Here is a 15,401-nt window from a genome sequence, read left to right as displayed (position 1 = left end):
TCAATGCAAGCATACCAAGATCGTGGAGCTTACTTCAAACCATAGGGTTTTCTCAATCTGCACACATGAGTTTTTCGGTCTTGTACTTCAAAGCCTTATGGTTGCTCCACAAATACTTCTTCCTTGAGGAAGCCATGCAGAAAAGCAATCTTCACATCCATTTGGTGAAGGGACCATCTTTAGCTAGCAGCTAGAGACATAATAGATCGAATGGTTGTATAACGGGCAACAGGTGCAAAGATTTCATCATAGTCTATACCCTCTTTCTAAGAGAACCCTCTAGTCACAAATCTAGCTTTATATTTTTCAATACTGCCATCAACACTATGTTTAATTTTATACAGCCATTTAGAAGACACAATAGATTTACCTTGTGGTCTTTGAACCACTTCCCATACATCATTATGAATGTTGGACTCATATTTTTCAACCATTGCATCTTTCCACACTTGAGCCTTCACAACTTCTTCAAAAGTGCAAGGTTCATTTTGAATAATGTTGCTCATGGCTACAACATATCCTTGGAACCGGCGTGGCTTCTTGCTTTCCTCGAAATTTCCTCTAGGAGCAGCGTGTTTATTAGCATCTTGAAAGGTGTCACGAAGCCATAAAGGTCTCCTTCTAGCACATAGAGAAGGATCCAAGGAATCCATGGGATCCATGAGTTCATAAGCAAGATCAGGCTCAGGTTTGGGATCTTCTTGTGCATCTAAGACATCATCACGTCTTTCAAGATTAGCAGGAGGATGAGTGTCTATGGCTTTTCAAAGAGTTGCATCTTCATCAAATGTTAAATCTCTACTAAACTCTATAGTTCTTTCACCAAGCACATATATTCTGTAAGCTTTAGAATTTTCACAATAACCAACAATCATACCTTTCTTACTTGAAGCTTTCAGCTTGGTACTCTTTTCCTTTGGCACATGAAAGTAGACATGACAGTCAAAGATCCTTAAGTGCCCATTTTGTTCTGGGTTATATGGTATGGTGGTCTCTTTCCTGATTCTAGCTTCCTTGTAGAAGTCTTGAGCTCTTGTCCGCCTCACGTCCACTCAAGTCATGGGATGGATCGACATCTTTCAATACAAAGGACTTAGTTCTCACATTCATCAAATGTCCTTGTCGATCCCAGAACAAGAGCGAGAGCAATAGTAGCAAAGTAAATAAACATATTCAAAGTATACTTGGTGATGAGGCGGGTCTTTCTTTCTTTTCTAGATGTGAGAGTGGCTCCTTTATTATCCTTGCACCGACTTCCTCTTCGAGTTTACTCTTCCTGCACTATTTTGCACCTTGATGATCTTCAAGATCTTCTTTTCTTGATCACATCCTCATCAAGAAGTTAGTGAAAGAATCATTCAAATACTCATGTAGGAAGAATAAACAATGATCTATAAAGATAAATGTAAATAAGAGCAGTGACACAAAGAAACAATATAAGACTTGAAAATACTTTTTTTTTAATGGGGATTGAAGGAAGTTGTTAGCCCCCTCTTGATTTGGCCTCTATACGTTACCACTGTCCATAAGTCATATCACATTGGCAGAAGAAATGCATCTTCTTGAACACTACTTGGCAAACTCCATCATGATCCACTATAATCTCAATATTTCTGAAACCATCTTTCTCACATGAAGTAATGCTTTATAGTGAATATGAGTGAACTTTTGGTACCATAGTTTATATTGATGATCACTTATCATGAATCAATGCATGGATAGGTCTTCCATTGATTTTATAAAGATCTTCAAATCTTGATCCCAGAGTGAAGGCATGTAATAATAATTATACATATTATTTCATTACCTACAATGATATTAGTTATAATACATCTTTGATTGTTGCAAAAGAGGTTAGTTTAGAAAACTATCATTCCATCTTTTGCAAAAGTCACGATTCTTACCTACAACCACTATTGTTAGTAAACTCTAATATCAAAATTACCAAAACCCATAAGATTATGACCTTTCTTGTCTAATGTGATAAAGTGAAAATCCCCCTATCTTCAGCGTTCAATTTTTATCAATTATTCTTTCATAACCTTCTATGCATTATATTTCTTTTCAAGACAACACTTTCTTGCACATGCATAAACAGAAGTAAAACTACTCTTTACTTTTGCATGCATCAACAAGTACCAAAACCACAACTATTAAACACATGCAACACCTTAATTACCATCTACAAAATTATTATCATATCTTGGGTTCCTTGAAATCTCGGAAGAACGATAGCAATAAAATTCCAGCGACAAAAGAGGAGATATTACAGCAAAAAATGAGCAATAAATAGAAGGAATAGCAAGTGATATTTCAGCAGAAAATGGGTTGCAAATAGAGTGGATAGAGGAGATATTTTAGAAGAAAATGGGTTGGAACAACACTTGTCTTCTTGAGCTTGTCTTCACCAAGCTCCGATACTATGTTGAAATTCTAATGTTCTATGTTGTAACAATCACTTATTACAAAACTTCTTTATGTTGTAATATTAGATAAGAAATTGTAGATAGAACATAAATCAAATGCACAATAGAAGACAACCAAGAACAAAATGAGACACAGAGAATTTAGGTCCAATGACCAGGGAAAAACCCACAAGGGGAAAACCAAACCAAATTCTTCTTCTATTAGAAATCAATTGTTCAGTAGAGATACAGAGTACAATGAGAGATCAAGAGAATGAGTAAGTTCACCCAAATCTGAACAAGTTGTAGCATGAAGATCATTGGTAGCAACAGCAGATGCACACACTGAATCAACCTTCTCTTTAACTGAATCAGCACAAAATCAACCTTGGCTCACCAAGTTCTGCTCTTACTCTCCAAGTCTCTCTCTCACAATCTTCTTCAACTCTCTCCAACTCTCTCTCAAGTTCGAATTCTTCTTTCACAATGCACAAGTAGTGAGGGGAGAAAGAATGAGGCACATATATATAGGAGGAGCAATGAATCCATGCCATAAAGGAGGAGTAACTCGCATGCAAAGAGGGAGAGTAACATATGCCCATTTAGGAAATGTAACTCATGCCATTAAGGAGGTATGTGTGCCTTTGTAACTTATGCTTTTAACAGAGAGTGTAACATATGCATTAAAGAATGCATAAGAGGAATCTTTTATGACATGTTTTTATTTAGTGTAAGAGAGTGTAAGAGCATTAATGAGAGTGTAATAGGAATATGCCATGCCAAAATGAACATTATTGAGAGCCATGATTGAGTGACTTAAATTTCTTTTTAATAATAATATAATAATATTAATGATAAAATATTAAGTTGAGATTGAACTATTAGGATCAATTAATGATAAGAAGTCAGTTTTCATCAACAATACTTGATTACCAATTGGTGCAAGGTGATTTACTATCTTGAGACTTTCTAATTTTAGACTTTCTTTTTTTAGAAATCCTATTTTTAGACTTTCTATTTTTTAGAAATTCATCCCTGAGCTGCCAATTTTCAATAACGCTGATCCTCCTGCTACTAAAAATTGTAGACCCTCGTAGCCAAGGTAATGATGCAAGAAGAAACACCTGTTCAATGCATCCTCCTTGGACCCTAATCATTCTTACAACTCTAAAGCCTCATGCTCCTCCTCCATCTAGAGGTAAAGTTGCTATCAATGCAAACTCTTCCGTCCTGGAGGTTAACTCATCTATGTCTGTCGAAGCTGTGGTCTGTTGCTCCCCCTTCTTGTCCTTCTTTTTCTTGGGACACTGGGTGTTGTAGTGACCAAACTCACCACATCTGAAGCATTTGATCTTCGACATATGCTTCTTCTTCTTCTTGCCTCCCTTTGAGCTTTGTCCCTGACTGGAACCCTTCTTTTCCTTTCCCTTACTGGGAAGGGCTACATTCTCCTCCTCTTTCTCAACCTTTAACCCTTTTCTACTGCTACTAGTAGTGCCCTGGACAAGACTAATCCTTAGCTCCTCCTATGTGAAATCACTCCAAAGACGTTCCTAATCAAGCATTTTGTCTCGTCCAGTAATTCCCTGAATGAACGTGCCCCACTCTTTGGTAAACTCATTTAGTGTTGTTCGTACAAGTTCACTCTCCTTTGGTTTCTCTCCTACAACTTCTAGCTCATCTCAAACATCTCGAATTTTGGTGAGTTACAGAGTTACGCCTTAACCCTTCATCATCTTTGTGGTCCTCAGCTTCTCCTTGAGAACCATTTTCCGATTCTCAAATGGATCTTGGTATAACTTCACAACGACATCCCACATGTCCTTTGCTTTTTCTTTCTTTGCAATGTGTGGAAAAATATGATCTCAGACTCCATCCAAGACCATCCTCTTGGCTTTGGCCATATCCTTCCTATACTCGTGGAACTAGATAGCATCTGCCAATGCCACTACAGTTGTTGTCACGAACTCTTTCAGGCCATGCTCTTCCAACAAGAATAACATCCTAGCCTTCTAGATACCAAAGTTCGAGGCTCCATCAAGTCTATCCTGATCTCTGAGACATGTTGCGGCCATCTTTGTGAAACCCAATAAAACTAGGAAATAAACAGGAATCTCGTCCTTTCCTACTCTGCCTCTTTCTCTACTACTCGCACTCCCTTCTGGAATGCACAGATCTGTTACTGATTTCCTCCGGAAATCCTTCTCTAGCACTCACACTACTTACAACACCTCAACTGGAAAACTCGCTCAACCTTCTGGAAGTCCTCCTCCGGAATCTGGCACATGATTTGATGCTCCTAAAGATTGCACTAGCTAATTGGAAAAATTACTACAACCTACGGCAACTGGAAATCTCAAATCTCCTCCTTAAAACTAGATCTAGAAACCCTCTTAGAAATTTTGAGAATCCTTTTTTTTCTCCGAGTGCTTTTATCTTCCACCTAGCACTGATCTGTTGCTGCTAAACTAGCTACAAACCAACTGCGCCCATATTTGCTCAACGAAACCCTCTATCCAACAAATTCACAACCTACAAATTTCTGCTCCTGACGCTGATCGAATTTTCTGCCTACCTGGAATTGGAAATAGAACCCTCTCCCTCTGCAATTCACACTTCCAGGTGGCTTGCGCAGATCTGATAAATCCGTGCTCAGAAATCCCTCTAAACCTACACAATTTCTCCTTCTCACTACTAAGTCGTTGATCTGATCTTCAATGCTCTAATACCATCTGAAATTTACTAGAAATTGCAGCAATTGGAAATTTATTCTTCTAACTGATTAATTATGTAGTTTATTTGTTACAGCTAATAATGAATAAATCACACTGCAATTTTTCACAATAAAATTACGCTATGGAAAATAAACTGGAATTGAGAAAATAGATGCGCACACACACAATAAAAATGACACCAATATTTTTTGACAAAAGTCCTTGGAAAAACGGTGAATGGAAAAGCGGTGCAGCAGATGAGGGTTTATTTATTATGCAACAACAAAAATTCTAAGTACAATATTTGGATACGAACTATCAATCCTCTAGCAAGAATCTCGCTAAAAAATATTTACGAGAAAATTTCTCTCTCGGCCAAACAACTCTGCCTCCTTCTGGCTTAATCGCACTACTCACCTGCACAATTCATACGGTCTACTAGAACTACTCCAAACTGGTTGTCTATCCTTCCCCTGCCACTGGAAAATTTCGCTTTGCCTTCCAAAATGACTTTTTGGCCTCCGACAGCTGATCCAACCTCTTCCTGGCAATTCGCTCTGTTGATTTGGCTAACTGTAACAAACGAACCACTTGGACTGCTTTTCTGCAGAATATTTCGGCCTCCTCTCTGTTGGCACTCCAAAACTAAAATCACTAGGAAATTCCTCCAGAATTTCTCTCTCTACTTCTCCCTCTTACTTATGCTCTCCTTCTAGCTCAAACTCTTATTCCCTGCTTGATCTTTGCAACTAGATAACTTGATCTACCAAGGAACTCACTCTCTCTCTCTCTCTCTGTCTCACAACTATATCGTCTCCATCCCCATTGACTTGCTCTTATAATTTCTTGTTGGATCACCAACGGCCATGATTAAATCGTTATCAACAAAAGAGATCATCTCAAACTCGATCCATGTGAATTTCTAGAGCTTTCTCAACTTTCTTTAATTAATTATTTTTCATTCACCACTTTTCCTAAGTTAAACTTAGGAAAAATCTAAATGATGGCTAATTAATTTAATTAAGGCGTTTCACAAGTTTATCTCACAAAAACATTTCTAGTTTTGAAGATCTCATGTTCCTTAGTCTCTTAGACACAAACCAAGACTAGAACACTTGTCTAACACTACAAAAACTAACAAGAAATTCAAACACAATTCCAAAGGACCCAAAGTTGAAGACTCTGTGGTTAAGCCAGATTTCCAAAACATTGATCAGTTATGATTGATTCCAAAAATGTCCTCACAGTCCTTACGCCATGAAGGGTGCAAATCCTTTACATTTGAAGTTGAGTGTACAAGTAGAATTCCTAAAGCGGTATTTAGACGTATACCATACTGCAGAGTCAAGACATCCCAACAAATCCTTATGCAATACCACAATAATTTCCAATGGTTTTTTGGTTGTCAAAGCCTATTAAAGCAGTATTATATATCCATACATAACGAGTTGCAATACAAGCATGCATTCACGTTGTGAAAATACCTTGATTAGTGAGAAAGCAGGGTAGAATGCAATACTGTTTTCCAATTTGAAACCTATATTGTACAGCAATGTTTTCTTGATACTTTCAAGAATAACCAAATCTATGGTGGACAAGAAAAAAACATGAACTTATAACAGTAACGATACTGCTTATAATTTGTTCATCAAGTGCATGATATATTGATTGACCATGATGACTTCAGCTAAGGCTTTTACATAGTCTCATAAGAGTTACTCTTCAAGGAGTTGTCATGGTGTCCCATAACCAAAATTATGCAAGCAAATTTGTCAACAGTCGGTCAAATTTCAAGTAAGCACCAGTGACCATTTCCATGCAAAATGTCTTATATGGGTAGCAATAACTTGGTTCTAAAGGGACAGTAAACTGTAGGCTATAAACATGTAGACAAAAGATAAAATATCTTTAGATGCTATTTTGAAAATTTTGATTCTAAGAGGTTTCATGATAGACTGAATTCCTTGTTGACAAGCAATTAACAATACTCTGTGGTTCAACTACTTGAGCCCATTTTGGACTACAAAATGACTTCATAAGGTTGTTTAAATATAATGCTTAGTTCAATAAATGCTTGTCCTTGTAGAATATGTAGAGATGGGACAATTTAGTAATCTTTCATTCATAGTATAGAAGGATTTGGTTAAGCTTTATTAACTAAGCTCAAATACTATTGATGTGAAGCCTTTGAATCTCATGGAGTTCTTGGTCAACTAAATGAGGACTATTTATAAATGTGGATGAAATTTTTATTCAGTTTTTCATGAACTTCAATGGTTCAGCCTGATATGTGGCTGGCAATTCCTTGAATCAGGTATTAGATGATGAAGTACGAAGATTACTTTGTCCGGACAAAATTACAACACAACAGTGGCTAGAGGTTTTTTTACAGATTATGCTTCTTGGGTGATTGTCTTTTAATATCTTTGGTTATAGTTCTTTCATTTGGCAATGCATATTTCAATGTTGCATGTATCATGTTTATAGGTGATGGAAATCGCACATTGTCTTGGGTTGCGAAGTACTGCAACAATCATGTTTGGCCATGTTGATCAACCTACACATTGGTAACATAATATTGTTTCAATTTGCATGCTTAGCTCAAAGTGCAAATAAATTTGAATGATGAAATCAATTCTTTTCTTCATGTTTTCGATGTAGGGCAAGGCATCTTATTCGGATTAGGGATTTGCAAAAACAAACTTGTGGTTTTACGGAGTTTGTACCACTTCCGTTTGTTCATATGGAGGTGTGGTCTCAAACTCAAATTTTCATGGTAAAATTGTAATAGTAGACAAAAATTCGGCTGATGCAACTTGTCTCATTAAAACTAGTAAATAAATGGGCAGGCTCCATTATATTTGAGAGGAAAGGCTAGGAAAGGACCAACCAAGAGGGAATGTCTGTTAATGCATGCAATTGCACGGCTTGCTCTTCATCCATTCATCACAAACATCCAGGTATTTTATCTAGTTGAAGTGGTTTTGCATCTACTCTATTTTCATTTTCTCAGCAAGTGAAAGTACATAAAGTATTGAAATCAAAGATACGACACATAAATTGTTATTTCCTTAGATAGAAAAGCGTATCTTTGAATTAATGCACATGGTACGGTGAATATAATTTTTGACTTGAGAAAAAGGGCACATATAATCGTGAAAAAGATTCTACATTGGGCTACCAAGTACTCTAAACGATACACATAAAATCATGTGGTAGCCCAACATAATTTTTTATTTGATACTGTAATCTTGCGATCGGGATTAAATGGGCGAGAGTCTGGAAAAAGATAAATCGTGAAAATTGGGATAAAATCAGTAAAAATCAGCAAAATTTTAAAAAAAACAAACAAACAAACAAAAATTAATTTTTTTGGAAAATATTGGGACTAAATCGTGATTTTTCAAAATGAAGAAATTGTCAATTTAATCGTCCGATTCGATCATTTTAAGGAAAAATTGGCGATTTTTTTGAAAAATTCAAACAATCTCTCCAGTGGCCACGTTTGCACATATTGCAATGTATCCCCATCTTGGGTTAAGAAAAAAGAAAAAAAAAATTCTCCTATTGTGCTTTACATATAATCATGTTTTAGTTCACTTGGTAATTTTTGGAATAAGTGCTCTGGGATTCAATTTTTGCTCTCTATTCTTGAAGTTAATTAGGGTACTCTTTTTTATTTGCACACACTTTAGAAAATCATTCTGGAGATCAATAGGGAGGTCTAGGCACCAAATTTTGGCAATTTGATGCTGCACGCAGATCCGGAGGCATGCTTCCTATTTTTTCAAAGCTATTTTTCCACATACTTTGCACTTTTATTAGGGTGACAATTTTCAGTCTTGTCAACAGTTTTTCAGGATTGGCCTTTATTGCTTGAAGGCAAAGGTTTCTCTGAGAGGAAGGGCATATTGTGCATCTGACCACAACATTCTTAGTGGGTAGTAAACTCTATGTACATGAATCAAACCCAAGAGTGTCACTATAAGGCCATATTAGCTGTTGTTTCCATCTTTTATCATTTTTCTTTACTCCTTAATCCTAATAAAAGAAGAGTTCAATGGGACTATCGTCAAGATATCATCCTAAAATTGACCGTAGATGGACTTCTAATTTTAAGTAGATTTTGAGAACACCTCTGTATCAATCATTTATTACTTTTCTTAAGGGTCTCGTCTGTCAAGAGTTAGACTGAAAGTAAAAATAATTAGAGAAGATAATTGCTTGTTTCCTGAGAGAAATTCAATGTGGTTGTGAGTCAATCTAAATGAATGTCATTAATTGTCCTTGAATACTTTATTCAGTCCATGCCTCTATATTTCATCTCCCACTGCATGTTATAGAATGGGAAATGACCGGATACACAGTTGGTAACATAGTAGCAGCCAATGCATGATTTCCTAGAACTAATGATTCAGGAGTTGTTGCATGACTCTTTTTTCTTTAGGCATCATGGGTTAAAATGGGGCCAGGTGGAGCACAATTCTTGCTTTCAGTGGGCTGTAATGACATGGGTGGTTCTCTCATGAATGAGAGCATTACCCGAGCAGCAGGAGCATCACATGGTAACATCATTTCCAGTACAATTAAGTCTTACAATTTTTCCATTGAACTTAGCAAATTTGGCCTCCCATCTTTGTATTCTTCAATCACATTATCTGCTTCATTGTTTGGTAAAATCTCTCAAATGTTATGCAATGCAGGACAGGAACTGCACCCAATCGAAATGGCGAGGATGATCCAGTCAATAGGCAGAATACCTCAGCAAAGGACAACTTTATATGAGAGTGTTTCGCATGACCAAGTAACGAAGTCTCTTTCATCTTGCCCGATGACCAGATGTTAGTAGACGCTCTTCTTATTAAAATGTTACTAGTTTGACAGAAATAACTAGTGTCACTGATGAGCAGCGTATTTATTCTTTATACTTGAAATACTTACTGTATAACTACTATCCTAGTTTGATGTCGATACCGTGTCATATAATTCATTCTTTTTCTCGACTTGTAGTCTCCCCCTTTCAATGACATATAGTTCCCATCAAGTAAACAACCAACTAGAGATTTGAAAAAAATAGAGATACAAATCTATATGTTTAAAATATCTCGAGTTAAGATGATAAATATATACCAATGTGCTTGAGTTTATATTATTTTTTTTACGAGTTTATATTATTATTTTTACTCAGGCTAAACCTAAATTATGTATAATGATGATGTCAAAATGTAACCAACATTTGCCATCAAAACATGGAAAGAAATTAAGATGATAAATATATACAAGATCACGAGTTAAGATGATAAATATATCCCAATGTGCGTTGGAGTTTATATATATATTAACTCAGGCTAAACATAAATTATGTATAATGATGATGTCAAAATGTAACCAACATTTGCCATCAAAACATGGAAAGAAATTAAGATGATAAATATATACAAGATCACGAGTTAAGATGATAAATATATACCAATGTGCGTTTGAGTTTATATATATATATATTATTTTTTTTACTCAGGCTAAACATAAATTATATATAATGATGATGTCAAAATGTGATCAACATTTGTCATCAAAACATGGAAAGAAATAAAAATGGATTGTAACACAAAATAATTATTTTTTATTCAGGCTAGATATAACTTAGGGTCAAAATGTAACTAGCATTTGACATGACATCATGACATCATAGACATGGAAAGAAATAAAAATGGATTGTAACACAAAATAATTTGAAAATGTTATTTTAGTTTGAGCATCTGACATGTTACTCTTATGCACGATGGAAAATAAGGAAATTAAAAAAAAAATACAATAGTTTAGTTTATTTTAATAATTTTAAAAGAAAGTGGGTAAGAAAAAAGCTGGAAAGCGAAATTATCTCTAGATTTATTCCTTAAAATGTTTTTTTGGGAAGAAACATACCCATTATTATTCATCATAGATGCTCGTATCTCAGATCTATCAAATGTCAAGAGGGATCAAATCTCTCAAAATGTAAACCTTTTTTTTTACTGTAAAACTTGGGAAATGTTTGCACTTGTAGAGATTTGATTCCTCTTGAAATTCTCTCTCTTTATATATACATATGTGTGTGTGTTTGTTTTAATTGACTTAGTTTGTCATAATATTAATTTTATATATAAAAAAAAAAGATAGTTTAGGAAAAAAAAAATATTATAAAGATTAAGTTTTTATATTTTAAATTTTAATAAATTCTAAAATATAATGATTATGAATATGATATATATATATATATATATATATATATATATATTAAATTATATGCCTTAAATATAATATAAATCATATTATTTTAATGTGATATACATGTTATGATTTTTTTGGAAAAAATTGTGTATAATTATTAATTATATGTTCTAAAATATTATGGTTTATAATACTAATTAATGTTATTATTATTTTAATGTGATATGTTATTATGATTTTTCTAATATAATAAATTGAATTGAATTGAAACAATTTATTATTTTAATTAATTTTTAATATATGCCTTAAATATATTTAAATCATATTATTTTAATGTGATATACATGTTATGATTTTTTTGGAAAAAATTGTGTATAATTATTAATTATATGTTCTAAAATATTATGGTTTATAATACTAATTAATGTTATTATTATTTTAATGTGATATGTTATTATGATTTTTTCTAATATAATAAATTGAATTGAATTGAAACAATTTATTATTTTAATTAATTTTTAATTGAGTTGATATTTGAATATTTACATTATTTTAGCGATATTTTAACATCTCCTCCATAGTGGATTGTAGAGTGCTTTTCTATGCAAAAAACCAGAATTACAATATAACCAATTGAATTGAATAGGTTTGTCATTTTTATTACTTTTTTAATTGAGTTGGCATCATTATTATTATTAAAAGATCTAATGCTTCATTTTACATTGTGTTGTCAAGAAACACTTAAAGTAATAATGAAAATATCAAAAAGAAAAGAAATATTTATTATAAAAACTCTGAATTTATATTAATTTGAAATACATTTTAAGGTTTTTCCCTTCAAATAATTTTTTTTTCATTTATTAATAAAAACAAAATTACAATAACAATATAACCAATTAAATTGAATATATTTATTATTTTTATTACTCTTTACCTTTTATTATTATTAGAAGATCTAATGCTTGATTTTACATTGTGTTGTCAAGAAACTCTTAACTTAATAATAAATTATCAAAAAGAAAAGAAATATTTATTGAAATACATATTATGATTTTCCCTTCAAATAATTTTTTTTCTCATTTATTGATAAAAACAAAATTACAATATCAATATAACCAATTAAATTGAATAGATTTATTACTTTTATTACTCTTTACTTTTTAAATTAAGCTAATGTGTTGTTTAATTATTATTTAGTTTAATACTTCATTTTACAAACACTACATTTCTCATATAAATATTATAAAGAAAAAAATAGTTTAGAAAACAAATTTATTATAAATTACATTTTAAAATATCTATTAATTAAATTTTAATAAATTCTAAAATATATATATATATATATATATATACTTTTTTTAAATTATGTATATCAATTAAAATTACTGAATTTTATATGTTCTAATTATAATATAAATCATTATTATTTTAATATAATATACATGTTATGATTTTTTTGGAAAAAATTGTTTATAATTATTAATTATATGTTCTAAAATATTATGGTTAATAATACTAATCAATATTATTATTATTTTAATGTGATATGTTATTATGATTTTTCTAAAGAAAATTGTTTGTAATTTTTATTAATAAAAAAATATAATACAATAAATTGAATTGAAATAATTTATTATTTTTAATACTTTTTAATTGAGTTGATATTTAAATATTTACACTATTTTACTGATATTTTAACATCATCTATATAGTGGATTGTAGAGTGCCTCACTGTGCAAAAAAACCAAAATTACAACATAACAAATCGAATTGAATACATCTATCATTTTTATTACTTTTTTTAATTGAGTTGACATTATCATTATTATTAGAAGATCTAATGCTTCATTTTACATTGTGTTGTCAAGAGACTCTTGACGTAATAATGAAAATATAAAAAAAGAAAAGAAATATTTATTATTAAAAACTTTGAATTCATTTTAATTTGAAATACATATTATGATTTTTCCCTTCAAATAAATTTTTTCTCATTTATTAATAAAAACAAAATTACAATAACAATATAACCAATTAAATTGAATAGATTTATTATTTTTATTATTCTTTACCTTTTATTACTTTTTTAAGTGAGGTAATATTATGTTGTTTAATTTTTATTTTATTATTATTTAGTTTAATACTTTATTTTACAAACACTACATCTCTCATATGAATATTATATAGAAAAAAAATAGTTTAGAAAAAGAGTTTATTACACGGATTAAGTTTTTATATGGTTATTAATTAAATTGTAATATATATATAAACTTTTTTTAAATTATGCTTATCAATTATAATTACTAAGTTTTACATGTTTTGATTATAATATAAATTATTATTATTTTAATGTAATATATATGTTATGATTTTTTTGGAAAAAATTATGTATAAATTATTAATTATACGTTCTAAAATATTATGATTAATAATATTGATCAATAATATTATTATTTTAATGTAATATGTTATTATAATTTTTCTAAGAAAATTATTTCTATTTTTTATTAATTAAAAAAAGTAATACAATAAATTGAATTGAATTGAAATAATTTATTATTTTTAAATTTTTATTACTTTTTAATTGAGTTGATATTTAAATATTTACATTATTTTATCCATATTTTAACATCTCTTGCATAGTAGATTGTACAGTGTTTCTCTATGCAGAAAACCAAAATTACAATATAACAAATTAAATTGAATAGATTTATTATTTTTATTACTTTTCTAATTGAATTGACATCATCATTATTATTAGAAGAAGATCTAAAGCTTCATTTTACATTGTGTTATCTCTTGACGTAATAATGAAAATATAAAAAAGAAAAGAAATATTCATTATTAAAAACTCAATTTATATTAATTTGAAATACATATTATGATTCTTCCTTTCAAATAAATTGTTTCTCATTATGGAGTATTAAAACTGCTTCTTCTTGGCTAAGAGCTCGTCTTTACGTAAGGAAACATAATCTGGCAAGTGAAACTTAACCACCATTATTCAATAACATGATGTGTCAATTGACATTTATAGCACCAAAGAATTGACAAACTGATTGATAGGTTTTTCCACCTTTTAGATTGTTTCTCATTTATTAATAAAAACAAAATTACAATAACAATATAACCAATTGAATTGAATAGATTTATTATTTTTATTACTCTTTACTTTTTATTACTTTTTTTAATTGAGCTAATATTATGTTGTTTAATTATTATTTAGTTTACTACTTCATGTTACAAACACTACAGTTCTCTCATATGAATATTATGTTGTTTAATTATTATTTAGTTTAATACTTCATTTTAAAAACACTACACCTCTCTCATATCAATAACATTTAAATGTTTACACTCTCATTTAGGAACTTTGCACCATCTCCCCATACAACACCCCTTGGCACAATAAATAAATAAATAATAAATAATAAAATCATTCAATGAACATTGTGAACATGTTAAGACAAGACAAATCATTGTATAGATTGCACAAGTAGAACCTATAAGATAATTGCTCTTAAGATAGCATGTGTTGGCCATTTGGGAGCCCTTAACCTTCCCATGGTTGGCTTGAACTTTTAGGAATCGTTAAAGCCTAATGCAATTCAATGTTCAACCAATTATAAAATTTCAAAGCCTATATATACTATTTTAATCCTTAGTGATTGTGAACATAATTGTAGTTTAAGCATCCATGACAATAGCATCTAAAGTTACCTCCTTGGAGTTGATGATTCTTACTTCTTTATCATCAAATTCCTCCAATACATTTAATCCATGAACATTATTGTTGCAACACACAAAGGGACGAGAGGCAGATTGAAATCAAGAACCAGAAGACTTACTTATTTTCATTGTGGAAAATTTGAAAGCAAGAAAAGAGATTGTTGCGTCTAGAAGAAAGAATAGAAGGAACAAAGAATCACCTGTACAAATAAGAATTCCAGTAACACAAAGGGTGAGACCATAGTTGTAGCTTCAAAAAGTGATGTTTTATTTATTGTTTTAGTATAAGCATGCTTATATACTTCTATGAGTAACATTGATTGGATACTTGAATATGGGGCATCTC

General features: G+C 31.2%; 1 protein-coding gene across 2 annotated transcripts in view; it reads left to right on the top strand.

Moving 5' to 3' along the window:
• The window catches only part of LOC149202209 (uncharacterized), a 511,066-nt gene extending 500,800 nt beyond the window's left edge, over positions 1-10,266 (top strand). For both annotated transcript variants that reach the window (XM_089403126.1, XM_089403125.1), the window contains 6 exons: positions 7,434-7,499; positions 7,607-7,686; positions 7,781-7,868; positions 7,969-8,079; positions 9,567-9,684; positions 9,823-10,266. In XM_089403126.1, coding sequence (XP_089259252.1) covers positions 7,434-7,499; positions 7,607-7,686; positions 7,781-7,868; positions 7,969-8,079; positions 9,567-9,684; positions 9,823-9,965 — 606 coding nt within the window. In that variant the 3' untranslated portion in view covers positions 9,966-10,266. The remainder of the gene's footprint in view (positions 1-7,433; positions 7,500-7,606; positions 7,687-7,780; positions 7,869-7,968; positions 8,080-9,566; positions 9,685-9,822) is intronic.
• Positions 10,267-15,401: the final 5,135 nt, after the last annotated feature.

This window comes from Pinus tabuliformis, chromosome 2_1, assembly GCF_031772625.1.
Source record: "Pinus tabuliformis cultivar Carrire ecotype Pingquan chromosome 2_1, CPIR1, whole genome shotgun sequence".
NCBI lineage: Eukaryota > Viridiplantae > Streptophyta > Pinopsida > Pinales > Pinaceae > Pinus > Pinus tabuliformis.
This window is presented reverse-complemented; position numbering and strand designations above follow the sequence as displayed.